This window comes from Anabas testudineus, chromosome 3, assembly GCF_900324465.2.
Source record: "Anabas testudineus chromosome 3, fAnaTes1.2, whole genome shotgun sequence".
NCBI lineage: Eukaryota > Metazoa > Chordata > Actinopteri > Anabantiformes > Anabantidae > Anabas > Anabas testudineus.
In genome coordinates, this window is record NC_046612.1 from 6,471,095 (window position 1) to 6,494,615 (window position 23,521).

Sequence of the window (23,521 nt, forward strand, 5' to 3'; positions counted from 1 at the left end):
CACTTTGTGCATGAGTGAACTTTCATGAATGTGGCTTCTCAATATGCTATACACGTTTAATTTTTATTAAAAAGAAAAACTGAACTGTCCAGTCCCGTTTTTCTTTTAAATCTTCACTTTTCCAAAAACCTTTCAGTCACTGAACACAAGAAGTAACAGTATTTATAGACTAAAATATACTTTATTCACATTTATAAAACAAGATGAACATAACTAAAGTAAGAACTGCCTGTTTTAAGAGGATTTGAAATGGAAATTATCCAAATTACCATTTAATATCAAATAATTATTACAGCCTCTTTCAACATATGGATGCATAGATTAAAAACAGTTATTTTTCTCAAATAGGTACAGAAAGTCTGCCTTTGGTGAATGACTTCTATGCTTCACTGCACTTGCTGTGATCTGTACATTTTCATCTGACAAATCTAAATTTATTCTCCGCTGAAGAGGCTTTATTATTGCTTGGTGGAACTTTGTCTGTTTAAGTTTGCAGGGCATCACACGGTTTTCTTAGGCAACCCATCAGATCCAAGCAGATGTTGAGCAGGATCCTCCACAACATAAGGGCCTGGTCCAGCCTTGAAAACAAAGATCATGATTTAAACCAAATAACACATGTACAGTTGACATGTAGAGTACCAATGGATGAAATTTAAAAGTTCTAAGACATTTAAACCTAAATAAACAATACTGTAAAACATTTAGAGATTGAAGACTGGATCCTGTCTACAGTTTTGCATCAGTACATCAGAGGAACTTCTGTATTTTACAGCTTGTGCTACAATACTCAACTGAAGTACTGCAACACAGTGTTACGTAAAAGCATGTAAAAGGAAATGGAGACATAAATGTAAACTTGTCTTGCAATCTGACAATTGACATATCACATCCCTCTACAGTTAACTGATCACAAAAGGTAACGCTGATGTTCAGACGCTGTTTGAAGTAAACTGATAAATGAACTGAGCCACAGAGTAACTGTCTGTGTGTAGTGTATGCATGTACCTTCGTATAAATCATGTATCTTATTCCCTTTGACATTGGCTCTAGACCAATAGATTGTTTCAGCTCATCAGACAGAGCAGCAGGGGCAACTTGAAGTCCCTTAATAAACCTGGAAAGAAGGAACAAATGGTCAGAACCATACATTTCTTTAAATAAATCTACTTTGCATTAAAGTTAAGCAGGTTTGGTTATTGTCAACTCACTGTCCGCCATTGGTCTCTGGTGGAAAGAAATGCTGAACCACCTGGACAAACTCTGGAACATGTTGCTGCAGCGTGAAGATCACAGCATTGGGCCCTGCATCGAACGTGTATGCCACCTGGAAGGACAGAAAGAGAAAGTTTGAGTCATTTAAAAAAAGTAAAATGTTTCTTTCTGTTCCCCAGTTCTGAAAAGCACTGCAGAAGTTTCACATCTTCATTACAACGTCTCAGTAATTCAGCTGCAAGAAGTTAGGCACATTCTGACACAGAAGACACACACTGCACTGACATAAAAGTAAGGAGGCTATGCATACTGTAAGAAATGTGCCATTATCCCAGACAAATGATCTACAGCTCTTTTGAAGTATATTTGCAGTTTAAATGTTAATACATGTGATGCACTGTATACATGACTTTCTTAACAACATTTTAAATTATTATTACCCTTCAAGACAGTCATGTGTCCATCACATTTAGTCATTTGGCAGATGCTTTTATTCAAAGTGACTTACAAGTGAGGTGCAAGGTACAACGCAAGGGCAGGGTAAGCATAAGGAGGTCTTGTCAAAGGACCCCTACTGGAGGTAGGCCACATACAACTAAATAATATTTGGAAAAAATCTTTAATTTACTTATTTTTTGCCAGTGTTTTTATAATGCAGAAATGCAGTAGCAATTATAAAAATGCAAGTAAAATATAGTTATTTAAATGGAGTAATGGTTTACTGGACTTAAGCTACAAGAGCAGTGCTACACAGATATTTTCTGTGCTTTCTCAGGAACAGAACTGTGAAATTGCTCACCCTTGTCTCCCCGTAGTGACTGTTGTACCGATGCACCAGGTTGATGACCTGATGGGACACACTACTGAGGTAAAAGATAGGAGGGTACGTGTCAAGGCAGGTAGCATGGAACTGGTTGCTGTCCTTCATGGTTAGTTCAGCAAATGCAGGGAAGTCCTTTCTTTGAACTGCTTCAATCATTTCTACCATTCGACCAGGAACAACAGAGTCAGCACGGTGCTACAGACACACACACACACACACACAAATGATGAATAAATACGGTTCTAACAGTGGTTTGTTCAATTACGTATGTTGAATGATTAACAAAGTACCTTTAACAGACAGCTTGTTTGTACACTGGTTTGCATCCCAGAGGTGCTGCCTACTGGCTTCCGCTCAGCACTGGCCTGTGGGAAACAGATCAAGTGTGCATTTTTTGCAATAATCTTGTATATGGTCTTTTATAGAAGTAAAAAAAAGAAGTATGTGACATTCACAATAGAGCACAATGTGACAACACATTAATGACTCATATTTATTTTTTCATTCTGATTTTGAAATCTTATTCTCATACACAGTCTGACCTACCACTAGTACAAGGATTCTGAGCTCAGGCCAATGAGTCTCTGGTGCCACCTGCTGGGCTAGACTGTCCTTGCCATCATCTTGCTGTCCCATGATCCACTGCACAAACCCACCATACATACTCCTGCATGCGCTACCTGAGCCTTGACGAGCAATTGCAGACAACTCCCCTTCTACGCCAAACACCCGAGCCAGAGTGTAAACTGCAACACAGGGACAACAGAGGAACTAAGAACAGAATAGACACATAGTGTGAAGGATCAAATATGAAATGCAGACAATTTTATTATGTTGTATAATCAAGGTCTCTATTTAGTTACAAACACAAAACATTTTATCACTATTAACAATAAAGAATAGGTTAATACAGGAAATATACAGTTTGAACTTTCCTTATTCTGTCATTGGGATTTCAAATCTGAATTATAGCTCTTGTGCCATTAGTATAATTTCAGTTATGCATTAAAACATTGCTTACATACGCTCACCTAGACAAGCAAATCCAGCAGCTGAGGAGGCGAGTCCAGCAGCAGTGGGGAAGTTGTTCACAGAGCAGATGTGGACTTTATGAGACAAACAGGTTGATTCCACACCAGGGTCTCCATCATTACGCCTCTTCCTTGCCAATCGTCGAACTAAATACAAAACACAGACAAAACGCATTGTATAACTCCCACCTTTTCCCTTTAAAGCCAAATAAACAAAAGGCACAGGACTCACTCTCTCTCAGACAGGACTGCAGTCTTGGATGGGTTATGTCCTCCTCTTTTCCATTGAGCCATATTCGATCCTCTTGAAATGATCTGCTAGTTGCAGCCGTTGTGGTTGTTTTCAGCTAAGCAAAAGAAGTAAGAGAGCAGATGTGATGACTTTTTCCACTCGTAAGATCTGAATTCTTTGTGTATTATTACTTTATACATTATATTTGTTAATACTCTTGACTTAGATGAAGACTAGATCACATTTTATGACAAATGAATGCAGAAAAACATTTTTTCCAAAAGGTCCACATACTTTTTCTTTCATTTTATCACACATTTAATGTTAAATTATAACACTTATAGCTGTAGGATATTTGGCATCATATAGCACCATTTGTGACCCATCTTCCAAGATAAATTCAAAGGCAAGGTCAGTATTCCTGTATTTATTTTGTCTCATAATGTTTCAGTTACATTTTCAAATAAACCTTTTACGACTACCTGCACAGATCTTGACACTATTGACCAAACCCAACTATCAATTAACACAGGCATTATTGAATCTTCATAGGACGAGAAGACAGCTGTTCACTGAAATAATTTGAAACATGTATTGAGAAAGTTTGCAGCTTGACTGATGGAAATGTTCACTTTAATACCTGATCTTGGTGCAATGTGACGCTCAAAGATGAGTTAATGGGCAGAATTAACTCTTCATTCCTTTTCCCCCCTGAAAAATAAGTCATTTTAATATGGTATACAGTGGATAGCTGCTATAATTACAATGCAACAACATGAATATGTTTAATGGATGGTATGAGGTGACACATAACATACAAATCTAGAAACCTGCTTCACAAGACAGAAGTCGAGGTGATACTTACAGTATTTGATCACAGCTATATTCACAGGAGCGGTGCATGTAACTACATTTGGCTTGTCCACACTGTCTTCAGGCATAGCTGTATGTAGACTAGGGGTGATTTTAATGAAGCTGTATCTTAATAATCTGAAATAAAGTAAGTTTAGCACCTCACAGCTCCTCTCGTGTCCAACCACGACAGTCTAGCTAACTCAACCTTGCGGCAGCGTTTCCTCAACGTCTCTCCTAATTGGCTGGCGTTGCACACGTGACTCACGCCTCCTCCAATCAGAGTTGTCCGTTTTGATAAAACAATGAGAACAGCCAATGAGAAATCATCTGACCACGCTCGTGCGAAAATGGGACAAGCAGAAGGTCCATCCCACTGCCAACAGTTGGATTAGTGACTGTCAAAACCAAACTCTATACAACTTTTACATGGATTATAATATTTCATCTAAATGATGATGGAAAAAAGCTAAAATGAAAAAAAAGCTGAATATAAATGGTGAAAGATAAGTAAAAGCTTCAATTCGGTGATGTCTTTTAGTATTGAGGATGTTATATTAGTATTATTAGTTTTATTTTGTACTACCTGCCTATTTGGCAACTATACATGTTACACACAATGCATGAGTTTGAAGACCTAATGATCTATAAGGTAACTTAATAAATACTACTAAACTGTGAAAATTAGTACAAAATTTGAATTTAACAATAGCAGGGGCAAATCTGTCTGCATAGTGAGTAGCCTCTTTTACTAACTTTTACTGGGATGAATGTGACGTGTAATCTTCTGTTTAACCTGAAATGTAAACCTGGTCTTTAAAGTTGAACACATTAATATAACAACTAATAATTTTCTAAACAATTTGCTAGAAAAACAAACAGAAAGTTTTAAGGCTTTTTTTTATTTTTGTATAAACATATTAGATACATGTCAGGAAAGAAAAAACAAATCAGAGTGGAACATCCTAAGGGATGCTGGAGCCAGATAGAAAATGTAATGTAATGTGTTCACAGAACAGTCTAGATAAAATGCATCAGCAGCAGTATGTTTTGCGTTTTATCTAGGTTTTTATGTATGAAGAACAGAAAGTCAGCCATGATGAAATTAAAGAAAAAAAGAGTAAGTACTAAATCAACAGTGTCATGAGCTGTCAGAGGTACAACACAAGCAGTGGGATTTTGTATCAACATCACTAAAAATCAATCACGAAAGAACACCTTCTTTGATTATGTGTGTTCTACAGTCCCCCACCACCAGTTACACTGTAAGGTCAACTTCATGTCATTGTTTTTTCCTCTTCGTATGCAGTTTCCAAAGACACACAAAAGCTTGTGTGGCGTCCCAGGATTCAGGTAACAGGAACACGCTTGTCAAAGATGCATGAGATGATGAACCCTGGTATCGCAGATTCTCTCCTTTTATCTTGCTTTGCTTCAGGGCTCCTGTTCAAAGTTAGTAATCATCCTCATCATCAGAGTCCATCACCCTCCGTCTGTTGAACTGCCAAGCACAGTACATAAAACATGTAAGTTGGATGGCTAAGTGAAATTCAATCAATCAAACATATGTGACGTTTTATTAGAACTTACTGTGACAGTCATCTTTTTCTCTGTTTGCTGACTGACTTTTTCTAGGATTTCAATCAAGCCCGATTCTGAAATCTGAGAAAAGAAAACATCTGTTTATTGCACTGCTGGCATATGGAAGAACATAAACCACACACAGCACTTCAAACATCAGGGGTTATATTCTTACCTTTCCTCCTAACTTCCCAAAACGAGCCATTTGAATTAGATAATTTTCCACTGCATTGGCCTTCTCTGGCTTCACCAAAGCAAGATTGCTCACTAAAAAAATATTTGTGATTAATGCCCACAGAAAGTTTTTAAGAGACTAAAAGATAAGCTTGAAAACACACTTACACCTGGCACGGGCAGACTGGTCAAGAACTTGAGCCAGTATGGAGTTCCTCATGTCTGTTTCTCTGTGAATAAAAATAATAATATTACAACATTAGCTTTACTGTTTGGATCCGACACTGATATAAAAGTAAAAAGAAAATAGAAAAACACAGACCACTGGGTTGGTCTATATGTATGTATTACCTTTTAGATTTTACAGTTATTGCTGGTAATTTAAAACACATATGTACAATTTAAATACAATATATTTAAATTTAAAGAAGTGTACAGAACAATAAAGAAGCAAAATGATGAAGTAAATTAAAGTTATGTAAATATGAATCAATACTACTACTTGTGGGCTTTTAAAGGAATTACACATTTTACCTTTGTTTGGCCTCCTCTCCTTGCTGATTATCTGAAGCATTCTGAAAGAACAGGTGTAACAGGAGAATTACATGGAGGTTTGAAAACATATGACCATTACACTGCAGTGTCAATATCTTAACCAGTTGTACCATTTCAACACTTAATTGGTTGATTTTCCTGCTTTCTTGATGTTTTTGCAACCATGAGTGTGAATCTCAGTGGGACCATAATTTAACAAGACAATGACCCAAAACACACATCCAGGCTATGTAATGGCTATCTGACCAGGAAGGAGAGTGAAGGAGAACTACATCGGATGATGTGGCCTCCATAACCAGCCAACCAAAATGCAACTGAGATGACTCTGACTGATTCTGCATTAATTAACAATGTGTAAAATATAGTAATAGAAATAGAAAATGCCACTTATTCAGAAGGTGTGTAGAAACATTTGTCTGTTCTGTGCATTAGAATAATATAATTTTTCATTCTTTATTATTTTGTGCCAATTGTTTTTTTAAAACTTTGATAATTCATGCTTTGGTTCCGAGGTTTTAAGAGCCCCGAGTACAACAATGGATTACAGAAGATAGCGTTAGTTAAATTTAGAGTTTTGATAGTTAAGAACATTGTATTGCAACTCCAAATAAAAGGTTTTGTCTACGTGAATATGCGCCCCAAACACAATATAATAGACCCAGTTTTTATAACTCGATGACCATTTTTAACTTGTACTAGCTGTCGGTATCAGAGGGGTGTGCGCTCCCCAACCTGTCAATACGAAGCTAACAGTGAGGCGGTGCCGTTTATTACTGTGATTTATCTATTTAACTTGCGGCAGAGTTGATTACAGTTCATTTACACTGTGTATGTCTCTCAGCTGAGCTATATCCTCATATATTGTTTTAGTAACAGTTAAATTAGATGAGCTGTGATGCCTGGTTTAGCTACACTAGCTAGCCGCATACTAAACTCAGCATCTCCTTATACGGTGGCCGCTAACCACGCTTCCCAGCTCGTATATTTTATCCTTACCCCATGCTTGGCCTGTAGTTCCGCCATTCTTTGCCGCCTAATTGCGTCTAATTCGTCGTCAGCCATGATCTATAACAAAAATATAGACCCACAATATCGAGAAGGTAAAGAAGGCACACTAAACTTCTACCAAGACCAGGCCCTACCTAGTTCAGGGGAGAGTAATCAACATCGATAAAACTGATCGAGCACACAGGCGAGCGCAATCGAGCACAGAGTCAGGATTACATTAAGCGTACTTTTAATGGACATAAAATTTATGAGTTGGAGAAATAAAATAAAATCTCTATTAATAGTAGTAATTATTGTACAATGTATAATTTATTGTTGTTTGAAGGTTAGGTGGCGACACCCTATGGCTCTAGCAAGGTTTTGTCATTTCTTTTTCAGGACAGGGACAGGTAACATAATTTATTTAACTGTGTTTTATTGTAAATAGTTTTATTTGGTGTAAAGTGCAGAAAGAATGCAATGTTTTGTTAAATGTTAATAGATGAACTAAGTTGCATGTTTAGAAAAGAAAAATTGGATTGTTTGATAATAAGTCAGCAAGATAAGCATTTGTATTCATGTATGTTTTAATGACTGTGTAGAATATGGAGTACATTTTGTGTTAAGTACAACAAGCAACTCTTTAACTGCAACAGGGTTTGTTCAATAAAGCTTTATTCAAATTAAATAATAATGTAAATGGTGCATTGTGACTTGTTACCATCTGATAGTTCCCCTGGTGCTGGGATGAATGCTTTTGGCAGAGTGTATCTGCCCATGATGTGTATCTGCCTGACATCTGATAGACAGAAGTAATCTCAGGAGTTCATGACATTTGATTTCTAGCTCCCTCTGTATGTACTATAAGAGAAACGGCTCAGGAGCAGAGGAACATGGTACTTTTGGTCAGGATTTTTTATAGAGAAGACGATCTGCAAAAGAACAAACAACAATTACAATTACATGTAGTCTGATAGTATATCCTTACAATGTTTTAAATTAGGATACAAATTCACTGCTCTATTAACAAAAATATGGTAACACAATGACGATTAAGGCCTTTGCTCACCTCAACATAGGGGTAAAAGCAGGTCTCTCCAATACTTGCCCAGTACTGAGCAGTCTCAAAACGCATTTTGTACACACCAGCTGTAAACAGTTGTTTTGTGATGAGTCCTGGGCAACGTCCATCATCGTTAGTGGTCCTTTAGAGAGGAGATGAGATTAAAGATCTGCGAACAAACATCTTAATTTTGCAGCAGTATTATTTGATTAGTACCCAGTGGTTATCAAACTCCAGGCATTAGTGGCTTGGTCTTGTCTATAGAGACTGAGGGCCATGTTTGACCCAGGGACACCCATTGCAACATTCAGGACATGGGTGGTCAGAGGACTAGGGGAGCTTGCCATTGCTGTGATCTATAGACAAAGGAAGCAATACTTTATGTTTATGAACTTAAATATGAATCAAACATTTCACAGATGCATACAGGCCTAGGTTTCCTAAAGCAAGATTAAGTTAACTCCTTAGCAGTTTATTCCAACTTTACAAGACAGACCTGTAAACATAACATTTTTAAATTAGATAGGACAGGTCCAAGTTTTCACACAATCACCATGTCAAGAAGTTGAAATGTAACAGATTTGCTCCTGCAGATTTATAACATGCCACAAAACATCTCCTCAGAGTTCATTTACAGTTGCTATAAATTACAGTATTTAGTAAAACAAACTATAAAAGATAAAATGTTTAGATATTGTGTATCACATTACATTAAAACAATCTTACATTAAAACAAAAATGTTCTCGTTTAATATATATTTATTTTAGAATGTGTTCTTACCTTATTATCAGGCAAAATATGAGCCTTCAGTTGCTGAAGCCTTTGTGCACTCATGAATTTATATGTAAATCCAAACTGGGTCAGCAGTTTAAACTGAGAAATTAGATTCTCTGGTTATTTTACAACATCAGGCTTTCATCACATGTCCCTCGTAAAGCGCTGCACACTGTCCTAGTAAGTCTGACATTTAATACACATGTGCTTATCTTTCTGTCAACAGAAGATCAGTTGTGCAAGCTCTGTCTTTAGCACTTTGAACCTACTGGCAATGGAGGATCACAGTGATTGAGGCCCATGCTGAATTAATTATTGTACAATTAATAGAATAAAATCAACAATTGCTTTTATATTTTCTGACATTAGTATGTTTGACTGCAGCATTAATAAAACCTTAAAACACAAACTACAATTTCCTGCTTGAATAATACAAAGAAATTAACTTGACATGTGCTGTGATTCTCCCATTTTTGAAAAATGTTAGATGTAAATACCGACAACAAGTGCAGCTCTGTATTAAATGTGTAATGCTGTCTGACTGTTAACTGCTGCCACCATTTCTTCCAATTCTTATTTACCAAACTCTGGTTTTCAACACATGCTCTTGATCCCAAGCCAACAGTGTGCTGTAAGTAGTCTTATCATTGTATAGCATCACTCATTGCACCAGCTTATCAGCTAAAATTATAAATTATGTGACTGGTATATTTATTTCTGAACATGCTTTTGTGCATAAATATATGCAACAATTAATAACACAATTTATTCAAAATTACCTGATGTCAATTTGCTGCAGTTTCTGCTCACTCATTTGCCTTTTCAGTTCAGTAGCAGTTTATATTTTTGTAAAATATATTTCCAGTTCTGTAATTAACTAAACACTTTGTTTTATGTTCTGTAACTTCTTCTTCAGATTCAATAATAACTCATAAACATCTTAAAACTAACATTTTATGCTACACGAAAATGTAGTTTAAACACTCTGTGTAACTCTAGCATCAAAACATCTTTCTCAGGCGTAGGTGACTTTCTAGAGAGACAGCTACTAGTGGAATCGGTGCAAGTGAAATTCGACTTGTGTAATGTTATTGTTTTTTAACAACTGGCTGCTGTGACCTTGTTTCCTACACCTGTTTATCACCTGCATTACTGCATGTTGCTGCATTATGATCATGATGAACTGTTTTCGAGCCTCTTCAGTGGAGAATGCTGCAGCCCATTTATTGCTGGGGGTATATGTACACACAGTGTAATAGTGCTGTCTCCTGAAGGCCACTCTGACCTTAAGTAAAACTATCTGAGCTTTAAGAAAGAGAGGTAGTGGACCTAAAGGAGAAATAATCAGAGTCAAAGAGATATGATGATATGTTTTCCCTAATTCAACACTTCAGACTAGTGGCATGTGGTCCAGTTTTGTAAGATAAGCAAAATGCCGTACTAATATCATCTAAAATAATGTAAATAAATAATGATCATGTTTTTCACATGTTTGCTTCTTGTTGACTTGTTTCCCACTGATTTAGTGTTCCAGAATAAAACAAAAACACCACAAACTACATTTAGAGTCAATATGAAAATACTTTTACTACAGTGACAATGAGTATTTCCACTTGGCTTATTTTAAGATTGCAAACAAGAACATGTAACACCATAAGAATCATATAGTAACATCATTGTTTTCTTTAAAAAACATATGAGAATTCCTAAAGCAAGATTAAAATCAGGCAGCTGAACAATTACAGTAAAGTTTACAATAATACACAATATTACACACTGACCTGGGCCTTTGCACTGTCCTAAAGTGCCAAATACATAGTGGAAGAGAGATTTAACATTCCTATAATACATTTAAAGTAGAGAATAGAATTTCTGAGAAAGTAATTTCTGTAACATACGGTTTCTCTTCTGAATGATCCGTGCGATTAACCAGTCTCTGAAAAATGGTAATTTACTGTGTAGCTAAATTCTTACGTAGTGCCAAACAATAAAGAGGAAGTGTTACTTAGAAAGTGTTGACGAAAACCCTCATGAAAACACTTTGAGAGTGTAACCATTTTGCCTGCTTACTAAAATACTTTGAGCTCCACAATTTGGGGTTTGCACTCTGCAGTACCTGCACACAATATTCCAGTTACACCCTTTTTTTAAAATAATATACGATAATGTGATGACAGCCTGTGCTTCGTTGATATTTCTGTTTCTATATTGACTGTGTTATCTAATTAATGTGCTTTAAAAACAGAAACATGTTCATTTGAAATGAGAAACATTTCAAATGTCTTTTTCTCAATGACCAGAATAAAAGATGGCCTTATATTTTTTTCTGATATTGGTAAATGCTGCTTATTTTAAAAATCAGCTTTTAATGTAGTTATGATAAACTGGTAAGCTGGTTACATAATATCTTAGAGAATTCATTCATTTGGATTTATATGTAAATAATTGGATTATTCCTGGAATATTGGTGCTTGTGCAAAGCTACTCGTACAGTAGAATAGACTAAATTAAACACCTTGATGCTGTTTATAATTACACTCTATTCCTTCATCCTGTCACCATTGAGGGTCAACCTAATAAATGCTTGTCAATCAGATGGGTTTGTACTCAGTAGGCCATCTGTGTTAGTGTTTCTGTTTTACCTAAAAGTACACAGAGCTGACAGAAACTGAGCTGATGTGATACAATTACATACATCGTGTTTTCTGATATGTACATGATACAAGACGGGAATGGGAAAGTCTCTGATATGAGTGTTGTCTTGGTTCTCTTCCTCAATGTTTGGCACTTGATCTGCATCTTCTTTGTCTTATCATTCTCTTCCCTCATATTTCCTCCTCAGGATCAGAGCTGTGATTGTTCATCTGTGAAAGACAGACAGACAGGGAGACAGACAGTGAGACAGGGTGGCGAGAGAGAAACAAAGAGACGTTTCATTCAACTGCAAGCTCAGAATGACTAAGTAAGAATGAATCGAAATTTCATCATATAAGCATGAATTTACAAAATCTCAACATCAAACATTTGGATGCCTTGTATTTGAAATTTTACAATTAAATCATTATTTAAATTAAGTTATGATACTTAACATTAAGTATTATTAAGTTAAATTAAGAAACGTCATACTGCAGGAACAATAAAACCAAGAGCTGCAGTTCTTAGTCCGTCCTGCAAATCATTATGCGGTGCATTTACCGTGTGGTGGTCATCGTCAGGCTCCCTCAGGTCAGGACTCTCCCTGTGGATTCGATGGCGAGAGCTGGGTGGAGAGAGGGAGTGCTCTGGGCTGCTGGCTGACAGGGCGTACAGTGATCCAACTGGACTGTCCTCTCTCAGGGGAGACCCTACAGCAAAAGGGTGAACACATACATAGGGAAAACATTTTGGTGTTGAGCTAAAGTTCTGTTTAGTTTGGACATGTTTGCGAGGAAAATATATTTTTACTGTGGGTCAAAGTCAAAACCGTCTGTGCACATCCCACTGCCTTTGTGTCAGATCACAGACAGAAAACAAGAGTGGCAGTGACAGGATGAAGGACAGATGAGGAGATAGCGAGGGGGAAGTGAGTGACAGCAGGGCCACATAGAGAATCAAGCTGAGCTGGGGATAAATTAATATGAAGATGAGAGCTATCAATCGCCCAAGGTCACTCGAAGTAAATGGGAGAACACACACATCTACGCACACTTTCTGCAGGTGTTCTGCAGCCATAAGACACATTGCTTTTCAGTAAACAGTGGACTTATAGATTTCCCACTGATGTTATGATAATCATGTCAAAGGTTAAAGCAATTTGATTTGAACAATTGATTTTAAGAACTTTTTATTGTTACAGATATTTCAAGTCTCACAGGACGGTGGAATTACAACACTCACTGAGAGAATGTTGTAAATTATATTACAGTGTGATTTATTTAATTAAGATGTCAGTAAAACCATCTTCCTCAGGAATGATAACAAAGCTTTGTCTTGTTTGTTGCTGAGGTGCTGCAACTGTATTGTGTTCAAATGTCCACATGAGGGCAGCAACACCTTTTACCTACAGAATATGTGCAGCGTTCAGCTGTTCTCCTTCCTGATATTTTTGTGTTTGAAGCTTCATCACTTAGTTATTTCAACCATACTGTTTGTTCAGCATGTTCCACAATTTGCTCACAACCATAAATCCAGTCACCTACACTCTAGCTGATTTTGCCTTTGATTCCACTTTTAAAAAATCCTGACTGGAGGAAAATAATTGATTTGTCAGGTAAAACATTGTGTGCAGTGACTGCGCTGGTGCAGTACATTGCCGTCTCTCACGTTCCCTGCAGCACAGATCCTGAATCGTTATGATTGGGGTTGTGACTAGAGGAGTTAATCAACCAAAAATCTGAAAGTGGCATATTGCTGGAGTCCGCCGTAAAATGTCTTTGCTGTGCAAATAGATTATCTATCATTCGATCTCACACTTACCTGCCTGCACTGTCTTCCCGAATGAGTCTCTCACCTTTGTGGTCATTCCTCTGCGTGTCCATCCTGTCAAGACTGTCAAGCAGCCCATCGATCTGTGTCTTTATCAGAGTCAGCTCCTTTTTAATCACCTGCAACTCCTCCATGCCCACTGCAGGGACAGAGAGAGAGAATGTAAGGGACATCAGGGAATTACACAATGTGAGAATACCTCTACAGAGAGCTTTAAATTTAGTCAAAGCTCATAGTTCAACCTATTAGGGAATACGCTCACTGTTCTCTTGTCTGCATACTTAATACTGTGTGTATCTGGGGTTGGCAGCTGATTAGTTTAATTTAGCATTAAAACTGGAAACAGAGGGAAACAGTTGTATCTGTCTGATGGTAACAAATCTACCTAGCAGCTGAAAAAGCTGTAGTTTTACAAAGGTTTATGTGCCAAGGCTGAGTTTAGTCAGGAGTAGCAGTCTTGCTTTCACAGTGAGAAGTCACTATCTTTATGTTTGGCTTTGAGCTACCTGTATCCAGAGTCATACTTGCTCTTTAAAGGTGAGAGTTACTGATCTTTTATCTATGAAAAGTTCACATTATAATGAATTACCACTCAGAAGCAACAAAAACAAAAAGTGCATTCAAAGTTCACAATTGTAGGTATTTTAAATGATCATGTTGTTTAATTACTACTTGGCCACTCAAGCTCAGCTATAAGTGGTTGGAGCCAAGATTTGAATACAGATATTTTCCAAATGCATCATTCGCTCATCAAAGCAGCACAAGAGTAACTGTTTAAAGGCTGCTTGACTTTAAATATATAGTAGTTGTGTCAATGGTGTGAGTAAATTACAAAATTAGGTTTTCTGAATATCCAGTGTTGCGAAAGGACAGCTCTGGTGCAATAAAAGCTCACTTGCAGTTCATTTATATTACTCACACTTTGCTGTGGTTGTACTAGTGGAGTGGGCTCTGGAGCTTTTGGAGTGGGTTCTGTCTCGACTGCGTCTGTGCCCAGAGGAGTAGGAGGAGGAGCGGGATCGCTTGGCCAAACTGGGTCCCAGGGGTAAAGGAGACAGGGAAGCCGGCACACGCTGGTAGTCGTACACCCTAGAAATTCAGCAGATACTATTTTAAAATTCAATTTTAATTTCATCTTTGTATGTTTTTACTGAATATGTGGGAAGGTGCTTTGTGATTATATGCAATTTAAGTGTTTGTCTGAAATTGTGATGAAAGGGAGCCTCTTCACAAAGAGTTGGAAATAATATAATTAGTCACATATTGAGCACATGGACGGACAGAAAAGAAGATGATTATTTGAGCTGTTCACAGATCTGTTAACCTTCATCTAGAGCTACACATGAAAATGTGTCTGTAGCACAGAGTCCTGAAAACTGTCAAGTGCATTGAAAACTGGAATCAAATGCCTGTTTGATTAAGAAAAAGTTCTAGTATGATGGTAGTGAGCTGAAAAAGATGAAAAACACATAGTTTAAGTTGATATTTCTTAGTGAAAACTTTTCTGTTGGCAAAGGCAAGTATGAATCTAAAAGAACCATAGATGAAAACGAGGGAGTGATGCAGGCTAGAAACCAAAATGAAAGAAACAAAATCATAATAAAGAAAAGCAGCAACTCAAGATAAATATGAATATTTGTATTCTTTATTCCTTTGTCTTTTACTTTCTATCTCTGTTTCTCTTTCTCATGCGCTGGCACTGCCTCCTCCCTGTGGACAGCTCCATGTCTCTATCTGTCTCTGAATGTAATTGGTTCTGTCAAGGCCAATCAATAGCACCCCGCCAGGCTAGTAGTGCCAGTGACAGGGGGTGTATCACAGTCAAACTCTATAGTGGTTGAAATGACAGTAGGTGTGTTTGTGCATGTGCGTTTGTGTGTGTTTTAACAGAAATGGAGGTACTGTTGTGACTGAAAAAAACGAGAATATTTGACCTAAACACTCTCTGACCCGCCGCACAGGTGAACTACGGGACCAAAACCAACCAAACAGTACTGGGCAATGTTGCAGGAAGGAGGAAGGAGAGGAAGGAGAATAAGATCAATTAACAGTTATGAGAGATTTTACTAATGTTTCTGTGAAGTTGTAGCAGCTGTACGTGAGACAGACAGGATGACTTGGAGCTGACTTTCACAAAACCAAAAGAGCTACAAAGATAATCACAGAATAACTGATTATCTGTGGTAACAGTAATCTGACTGGATCTAGTCACAACATGGACATATCTGGACGGAGGACGGTCTGAGCACAGTCTACATTGTTACTGCAAAACCAGGAGAAGGGAAAGCTCCTGCTCTGTGTATCTCAAGACAACAACAAGAAGGCAAGCTGTCAGTTGCTCAAAGGACTTTGAGTCGAACACTGGTGTAGATTTACTGATAGAGCTGTTAGTTGCAGTATGGTTTGCCAAAAGAATATCTGCATTGTTTCTGTGTGAAGCCAGATACAGAGATTTCTGAATGCGGCGTGCTCTTAAAGTAGCACTTTCACAGTACACAACAAGCATCACAATGTCACATTAGGATGAAGTGCGTTAGGCCACCAAAAGTGTGTGAGATTAGAGGCTTTGAGCATTGCCCGTGTGGTGAGACACAGAGACCAGAGACTTATGGGAGTTTAAAGTCCTTTAGAGGAGTTTGCAGGGGCAGATAGACAATGTGTTGTTACACTGGCTTTGAAGTATCATCTCAGAGCATGAAAGCTCAGACAATGAGAGACTGTACAGTGGAAGAGTGAGGATTACAGGAAAGTGTATGAGAGAGTGTTTGTCTCTGAGGATTAGACCCCACATGGAAAGCTGCTTTGTCAGCCGGTGCTGTTATCTGTGTTCTTGAAAGACACTTTTCTTTCACGTTCACACAACAGCACAGCGGACAAAAACAGTCATTTCTCTCTTTCCCACATATTGATGTGCACAACAAGAGAACAAGAACAAACAAGCAGCAGAAATGCACACAGATACAGTCTCCACGCACATGCACCCAGAGACAAACACGTGTGTGTGTGCACACATACACACACGCACACACAGCTGTCAGTAGTGCTAGCCATCAGCATGGGGAATAATCGTGGACTGTGTTGAAAACAAATTGAAAATCAGTGGTGAGTGTTCACCCCTGAGCAAAGACAGAAAAAAAAAAAAAAAAAAAAAAAAAAAATGGCAGCTAATACTCAACAGAGCATCAATATATGCAAGAAAGTGGGAGAAGGTGCATATTGTGTGCGTCTGCACATGTGCATTTGTTTGTGTTTACAATGTGGCTGCCTTTTGACTTCGATGTGCTGAGTAGAGTGTTTATGAGTGAGGCCTGGGGATGTAGGAAAGTCCCTGAGCAATTTCAGCGGAGGACAAATAACACAGAGTTATTTGTCCTGAGTAGAGTTCAGTCTAAGTTACAGCCTCATCTACAAAACCACTGCATAAGCGTGCATTCTGCAGTAGCTGTGCAAACTGGGATTTCATGAGCCCCAGATAACGTCCTCAGTTTCAGTGTTTCTGTGTTTTAAGGGGCAATTTAAAACCTTTATGAATCACTTCTCAATGGTATAACAGGGACTGACATGCGTGGCAATTATTTAAATTAAAATTTTAGTCACAGGTAGAAAAAAAAAAATTGTTTACAGTTAGTTTGCTGTAGTTTCCTTCCTTTCCTTTAGTTTCGTCAACACAAAGCTGGATATATATAATTTAATCCATCGCCTTGAAAAAGACGTTGTTGTAGGAAACAGTGATACTAAGTTGTCAAAATTTGATGATGAGCACATGCATCAGCCCTGATTGTTATAGTTTCCCTTAGTTCCCTTAATTATCATTATTTCATTTACTAACATGCTCCATCATTACCCTGTCTCTCCTTCTGCCCTGCTGTTCCCCAGTCCTCCACTTCACCTGTCTCCTGATGCCCCCTTCCCCTGCCCAGCTGTGCCTACTTTATCATTAGTCCCTCTGCTTCGTAGCCTTTGTGTCGTAGCTCTGCAGCCTGTTTCCTGGTGTTTTGTTTCCATGTGTTTGCACTGATTAAGGACTGTTGTTTGGAGTTTGCCTCTCATCTGCTGTCTTTGTTACCTCAGCCAGAGACCTTTTGGCTAACCTGTTAATCAACCCTGTCTGCAGCTTTGACTATGTTTTTGCCTGATCCCTTCTTTACAGTACATCTGAACTAACATCCCTGAGACTGAGTAGACCGTATAGAAATAATTTAATCATTGAAAAACCAAATAAAGCAATATCTCTTGGATGAATGGTAGTTATGCTTCCTGTAGATTTCAGTTTGAAAGCTATTTCACTAAGGAGCAGTGAAGCTGTGCCCAAATACTTTACTAAGACACTTTACACATTTGTGCATTACAGTAATTTTTATGCAATGTCATACCTCTCAAATAAAGTAGAACTCCTCGTCTTTGCAGGGATGTACTTTACTTTAGTAGTTAATATCACAAATAGCAAAATCCAGGTGTCTAAGTGTATTTTTGAGTATATGTGCACACGTTTCTTTGTCTTCATATGTGTGGTGAGCGAGGTCTTGGCTGTTGAGATGTAACAGGTGTAAGCAAAGACCAGATGATTGACAGCTGTGTGGCAGGCAGCGATGGGAAGTGGAGACTACTGAAGACAGCAGGGATGAAGAATCTGCTTTAGTCTCTCTCTTTAGCCTCCTGTGACACACAAACAAGCAGTAAGGTGAGTGAGCTGCCATGCATAGCTTTCTGACAGTACCTGTCATAGTAGTCCTCGTGATAGCTGTCATAGTCCAGGTCGAACTCAGATCTGCAGGAGAGGCAGAGAAAGAGAAGGTGGTTACTAAATGTTACAAAACCACATAAATCCACATAATGCACTTCTCTTTGGCCATCACATATTTATCTCAACAAACAGTAAGCTTAGCTACACACACACACACGGTTTATACTTGTATATTTGTACAATCACTTCATCTGGAAAGAATACAGTGTTCATGATCTCCAGCCAGCTGGAAAAAGACACTGGATTTATTCTGCTGTGACATCCACAGTGGAAAATCCATAGAAATTGTCTCACGCTCCAACTGTACCACCCACTGAACACCTCTACGTGTGAGCTTGGTGGGGCAACCTGTAAGGCATGCATGTATGTGTATGAGGGCATCTACAGGCAGGTAATTGATGTGACGTGTGTGAATGTATATGGGTTGGTAGCTGGTGTGTACCTGTGGAACAACAAGAAAAAAGGGACACTAAGCCAGCACAAGATCACATTCTGGTGTGTCAGACCCCAGCATTCCTCCCTAATCCCCACACAGAGCTTCTAATAATCCCTGCATGTTGATCACCCTCCCTCTGTCTCTCTCTCTGACTCACTGTCTCTATCCGTCTTTATGATTCCTTCATTTATCTTCTCCTCACCCTTTTTATTTCTCACATAATCATTCAGTTCAGTGGAATTCAGTTCAATTCAATTCAATTCAATTTGGTTTGGGAAACTGTATTTCAGTTGGCGAGGCAGTCAATGAACCACAGGGCTTTCCATGTTGAAGCATTGACCTTGGTGCCTTGAGGAGGCAGCCTGTCCCCAAAAATGTCCTCAAGAGGATTAATAAAGTACCAATTATCATTCTCAAGAAGATTCTTACACTGTTCTTGCGTTAAAGACCTGTACTGAGTATCAGCACCACTTCTCAGTATGATTTTAAACTGCTTTAACACTTACTCGCTATTGATCAATGACTCTTCTCACATTTTGACATTGTTTTTCACATTGGCATAGTTATCAGACTGCACTGAGACAACATTGAGACAGTGTATTTTACCATATATTATATTTAAATAATAGTAAAAACCCACAAGCTAAAAATAGTGAGAAGAATATGTGATTTTTCAGGGGACATTTTGGGAACCTCACACATCCGGTGTCCTTGCCATCTGCTACAGGTTGTAGTCATGCAGCTCATCTCAAAGACAAGATAGTTTTTTATGTCAGGATAAATAGATCTTCACAGCAAGAATTATACACACACACAAATGTGCTCAGACGTATTTTGGAGTGGACTGTAATCACATCTCCTCCACCATTACTCTCATGAATTCTACTCTGTCTCCTACCAGCTGCTTTTCAGGGCTCAGGAGACAAGAACCACAAAATAATTTATAACAAGTGCTCATTTCCGAGCTGCGCCCATGCCAAAAATGCAAAACATAATTAGAATCAAATTCAAAGACTGTCTTTTGTTGTCTTACACAGTTTACAATGCATGTGGTTTTACCTCACATTGTCAAACCATTAGGAGCATCTTGATTCTCATGCATGTAAGGACACAGTGGTAAAAAAGGTATTGTTAATAAATTCTACTTCTCCAGACTGTATCAGTTAAGAGGATACTAGGAGGCAGAAGGGCAGAGTAACAGAGAAGTAACAGAGCTGAGCTCAGCTTTCTGTTCTCCAGGTGAATTCAGCTGAAAGAGAGAAAATAACAGCTATTCTCCAAAATCCTCACTGAGGGGGAACTAAGCTGCTGTTCACTCTGGTTTATCTTCATCACTACAGCGTTCATAAGACTCTGCAGCTGACAGAATTATCATTATTGTTTTAGTAAAAGCTCTTGGTAATTTTTCATTTTTTATCTCTATTTTTTATGGATATTTTATCAGTTTACTTTTCAGTATTCTACTTTATTGTTCTGTCAGGTTCATCCTCCCGTTTTCAATTATTGGACTTATCCTAGTTTATTTTAATAAATGCAAAGTTTAGTTGTGAGTGAACTGTGATGAATTATGAATTAGTGTTTAACTATTAATATTAGTTCTAATTCTTTCAATATAACAATTTTGGCATCTAGGTCGTATACTGTAGATCCATTAACGCTCACTTAACCAGTTAACGTTGAATAATTAAACGTGTCACCGTGGTACAGTAATGGTGTGACATAAATCTGTGTTTTCGTGTAATTCAACAAAGATTAATCTCTGACAGGTAAGCACGGCCCATTCAGACAGTATTTACATCCAGAGTATGCAGCCAAGTGCCTGGGTCACTTAGCTGTGAGAATGTATGTGTGAGTCTGAGAGAGAGAGGGAGCAAGAGAGAGAGAGGCAGATGGACAGCAGGGTCACTAAAGGCTAATTATTTTCTTTTCATAATTTCTCAAGTGCCAAAGCAATCCATTAGACGTGGCTGGCTATAAATCATCTCAGCCTCAGTGTGCCTGTGTGTGTGCCTGTGTGTGTGCATTAGATGAAGACGAGTTGGCTTTTGTGAGCAAAGCGTCTCAGAGATTTCCTCCAACATGCACAATCAACAACCACCGGAGGCAGAAAACCATCCGTTCCATAAAATCTATGGAAGAACCTCGAAGGTGTTTGTGTGTGATAAATTATTAGGTGTGTAGTTCAATTGGCTTAGAGCTTGACAGACGCAATTTATTGACACCAACAATGAATCAAAGTGACATTTTACGTGAGATCTGTGTTTTCTTGGTTGTGGTCACATCTTTGGTAACAAATAGGTTGTTGCTAAAAAATACTGATACCTACTCCAAATAAAGAACCACACCTGCATCAGTCTTTAGTAACAACTTTAAAGCCTATGTTGATTGCTACAAAAAAAATTTAAATGATGTTAAGTGCCAAAATGCTGGCTCTTATCTCATACGATGGAACCAACATGGCAACTTGTATGAAGCTTATTTTTCACCCTAAATTTGTAGCATTGTAATTTACAGGAGTTTTTAATCAGACTTCACATTTGCATTTAGTTATTTACTATCCACACACAAACAACTTACACTCTTGCAAACCAAGAGCAACATGAGGTCCAGTGCCTTGCTCAAGGATACTTTGAGTAGCCAGGAATCAAACCCGGTGTTTACTGCCTCCTGAATAAATTTAAATCAATCTGTCTTTTTATATGTACATGAAGTGTCCCTGCCCTACATGAATTAGAGTTGTTCAAATACATATACTGGATTCATCACAATTCATGAAGCAACATATACATTAGATTAAAATGTTGAATAATTGAAGAAATGAAATAACAATTTGATATAATTTGTCACAGTACGAAGCGTTGTAAAGCAAACGCAATGCAGGGACAAATGGAATTGGTCCCAGTTCATTTTAACACTTTGCATCCAAATATATGATGTTGATTTACATGAATATTTGGAATTAGGTGAAAAACAGACTTGTTTAATTGTCTTTTGGTCATTTTAGAATGGAGATTTAAAAAATAAAATGATTTTATGATATTCTTTGCAGATTTTTCTAATGTGCTGACATGGGAAGTTTTCAATTCTACAAGGTTCTTGAAGCACCAACAAACTTTGTAGCAGGTTAACTATGATAAGTGAGTGTGAAGTATAAAGTGAGTATCACATTTATCACTTGTGAGGAACCATTAAGAATAGAATATATATACTATAAGTCTAACATAATACAAAAAAATCAGGCTTTTATTTATGAACAGTTCTGGCATTGCTAACATTAAGGGGTTGGGCACTATTACAAACCTCATTGCTTTCTACTAAACAAATCCACAACACATCAAGGCTATTCTATTCATCTGACTTGAAGACAAATTGAATCTGTTAGACAACACATGGTAAAATAGTATTCAGAACATACAAATGTGATGGGACAGCAGAAATTATTTTATAGAAAACTATAAAGCCCACAGTATCAAACTTAACTTAAAAGAAATCTATTGAAATAGAGGTGATAGAGGTGCCTCACTGCAGTGAACTCCAGCTCCGGCATATTATTGACTAAACACTACAATCCTCTGCTCTCATTAATTTCCATGGGTTTTTAGTAAACATCACAATAAACAGGGCAGTTGCCAAAAATAATAAAACAGAGAATGAATCATAGAACCAGACCTGGCAGACTAGCCCCTTCTCTCCTTCAAATGTTAACAAATTTGTTCAGTCATGCTTTTGCCTGTTAAGAAATAATTCTAGGATGAGACATATTGTCTGTGTTAAAGTGCTGAGAAATTAATCCACCTCTTTGTGCCTTCACGCCTAGATCACTGTAATTCCCTATGTGCTTGTCTCAGCCAAAGAGCTGCAGCTCGTCTTCAGCTGCTGCAAGCTAACAAAGACAAAGCACAGGTAACCCATTACTCCATCCTTGGCCCCTCTCTCTTGTTACCTACCAGTGGAATTTAGAATTAAATATAAAACTCTGGTAATTACCTATCAAGTACTACAACAGTGAATACAGTTTTAAATTACCTGGGCTCGTGTCCAAGTACACAAAGGAAACTAAGAGATGCCTGGCATTTTGCATCTATTATGATAAGACTTTATTTAATTGACATTATATAAAACTATTTTTCATTCATCCACATTTTCCGACTGTTGCATTTCCTCTCTTGTGCATGTTATTTCTGTATTAAATCTGTTTTTTGTGCTATATTGCGTCCATTGAAGCACATTTCTGCTGATTGGACTCTAGGTAAAAATTTAAATTCAGCAAAGATGCTGATGGTCTGAAAGCAGAAATAACAGTTAAATTTTATGTCAAGTCCGGATTTGACTGAACAATAGGCTGTAGCTGGTTATTAGCTTTTCCATGCTCCCTCTAGGTTTCATTGCTCCTTAGAGTCTCAGCAGTGATTCCCAGAGTCCCATATCTTTTGTGATAGAAAAGCAAAGGTCAGATGAGGTTGTTACACCGCGTATGCCAAAGCAGAGTGCACTGAGACATGATCAAAAAACAGCTGATGAAAGCTCAGGCTAGACTCCTAGACTGCTAGTAGAAAATGTCCCACAAGCCCTTTCCTCACTTAATTACC

General features: G+C 37.9%; 4 protein-coding genes across 4 annotated transcripts in view; all 4 read right to left on the reverse strand.

The window, feature by feature from the left end:
• Window positions 1–175: 175 nt before the first annotated feature.
• mvda (mevalonate (diphospho) decarboxylase a) lies at window positions 176–4,359 on the reverse strand. Its single transcript, XM_026377649.1, has 10 exons — window positions 4,167–4,359; window positions 3,942–4,012; window positions 3,302–3,416; window positions 3,070–3,216; window positions 2,585–2,784; window positions 2,329–2,403; window positions 2,015–2,233; window positions 1,212–1,327; window positions 1,009–1,117; window positions 176–581 (listed from the first exon to the last, which is right to left on the reverse strand). Exons 1-10 carry the CDS (start codon window positions 4,240–4,242, stop codon window positions 501–503), a joined length of 1,209 nt encoding a protein of 402 aa, XP_026233434.1. The 5' UTR covers window positions 4,243–4,359; the 3' UTR covers window positions 176–500.
• A 677-nt stretch (window positions 4,360–5,036) lies between these two features.
• pdcd5 (programmed cell death 5) lies at window positions 5,037–7,625 on the reverse strand. The gene is made up of 6 exons (XM_026377584.1): window positions 7,460–7,625; window positions 6,443–6,483; window positions 6,077–6,138; window positions 5,910–6,001; window positions 5,744–5,815; window positions 5,037–5,654 (listed from the first exon to the last, which is right to left on the reverse strand). The coding sequence occupies exons 1-6, from the start codon at window positions 7,523–7,525 to the stop codon at window positions 5,607–5,609; spliced, it is 381 nt and encodes a 126-aa protein (XP_026233369.1). The 5' UTR covers window positions 7,526–7,625; the 3' UTR covers window positions 5,037–5,606.
• A 415-nt stretch (window positions 7,626–8,040) lies between these two features.
• On the reverse strand, window positions 8,041–9,480 carry LOC113174536 (5-hydroxyisourate hydrolase-like). Its single transcript, XM_026378598.1, has 4 exons — window positions 9,295–9,480; window positions 8,730–8,869; window positions 8,520–8,655; window positions 8,041–8,382 (listed from the first exon to the last, which is right to left on the reverse strand). Exons 1-4 carry the CDS (start codon window positions 9,346–9,348, stop codon window positions 8,293–8,295), a joined length of 420 nt encoding a protein of 139 aa, XP_026234383.1. The 5' UTR covers window positions 9,349–9,480; the 3' UTR covers window positions 8,041–8,292.
• Window positions 9,481–10,849: 1,369 nt separating this feature from the next.
• si:dkey-234i14.2 (heterogeneous nuclear ribonucleoprotein C) overlaps window positions 10,850–23,521 on the reverse strand; it is a 30,277-nt gene continuing 17,605 nt past the window's right edge. Inside the window, exons 3-7 of the mRNA XM_026377599.2 lie at window positions 18,470–18,520; window positions 14,672–14,841; window positions 13,778–13,891; window positions 12,484–12,632; window positions 10,850–12,152 (exon numbers count right to left, since the gene is read on the reverse strand). Of these exons, the coding sequence (XP_026233384.1) occupies window positions 12,114–12,152; window positions 12,484–12,632; window positions 13,778–13,891; window positions 14,672–14,841; window positions 18,470–18,520 (523 nt within the window). The 3' untranslated portion in view covers window positions 10,850–12,113. The remainder of the gene's footprint in view (window positions 12,153–12,483; window positions 12,633–13,777; window positions 13,892–14,671; window positions 14,842–18,469; window positions 18,521–23,521) is intronic.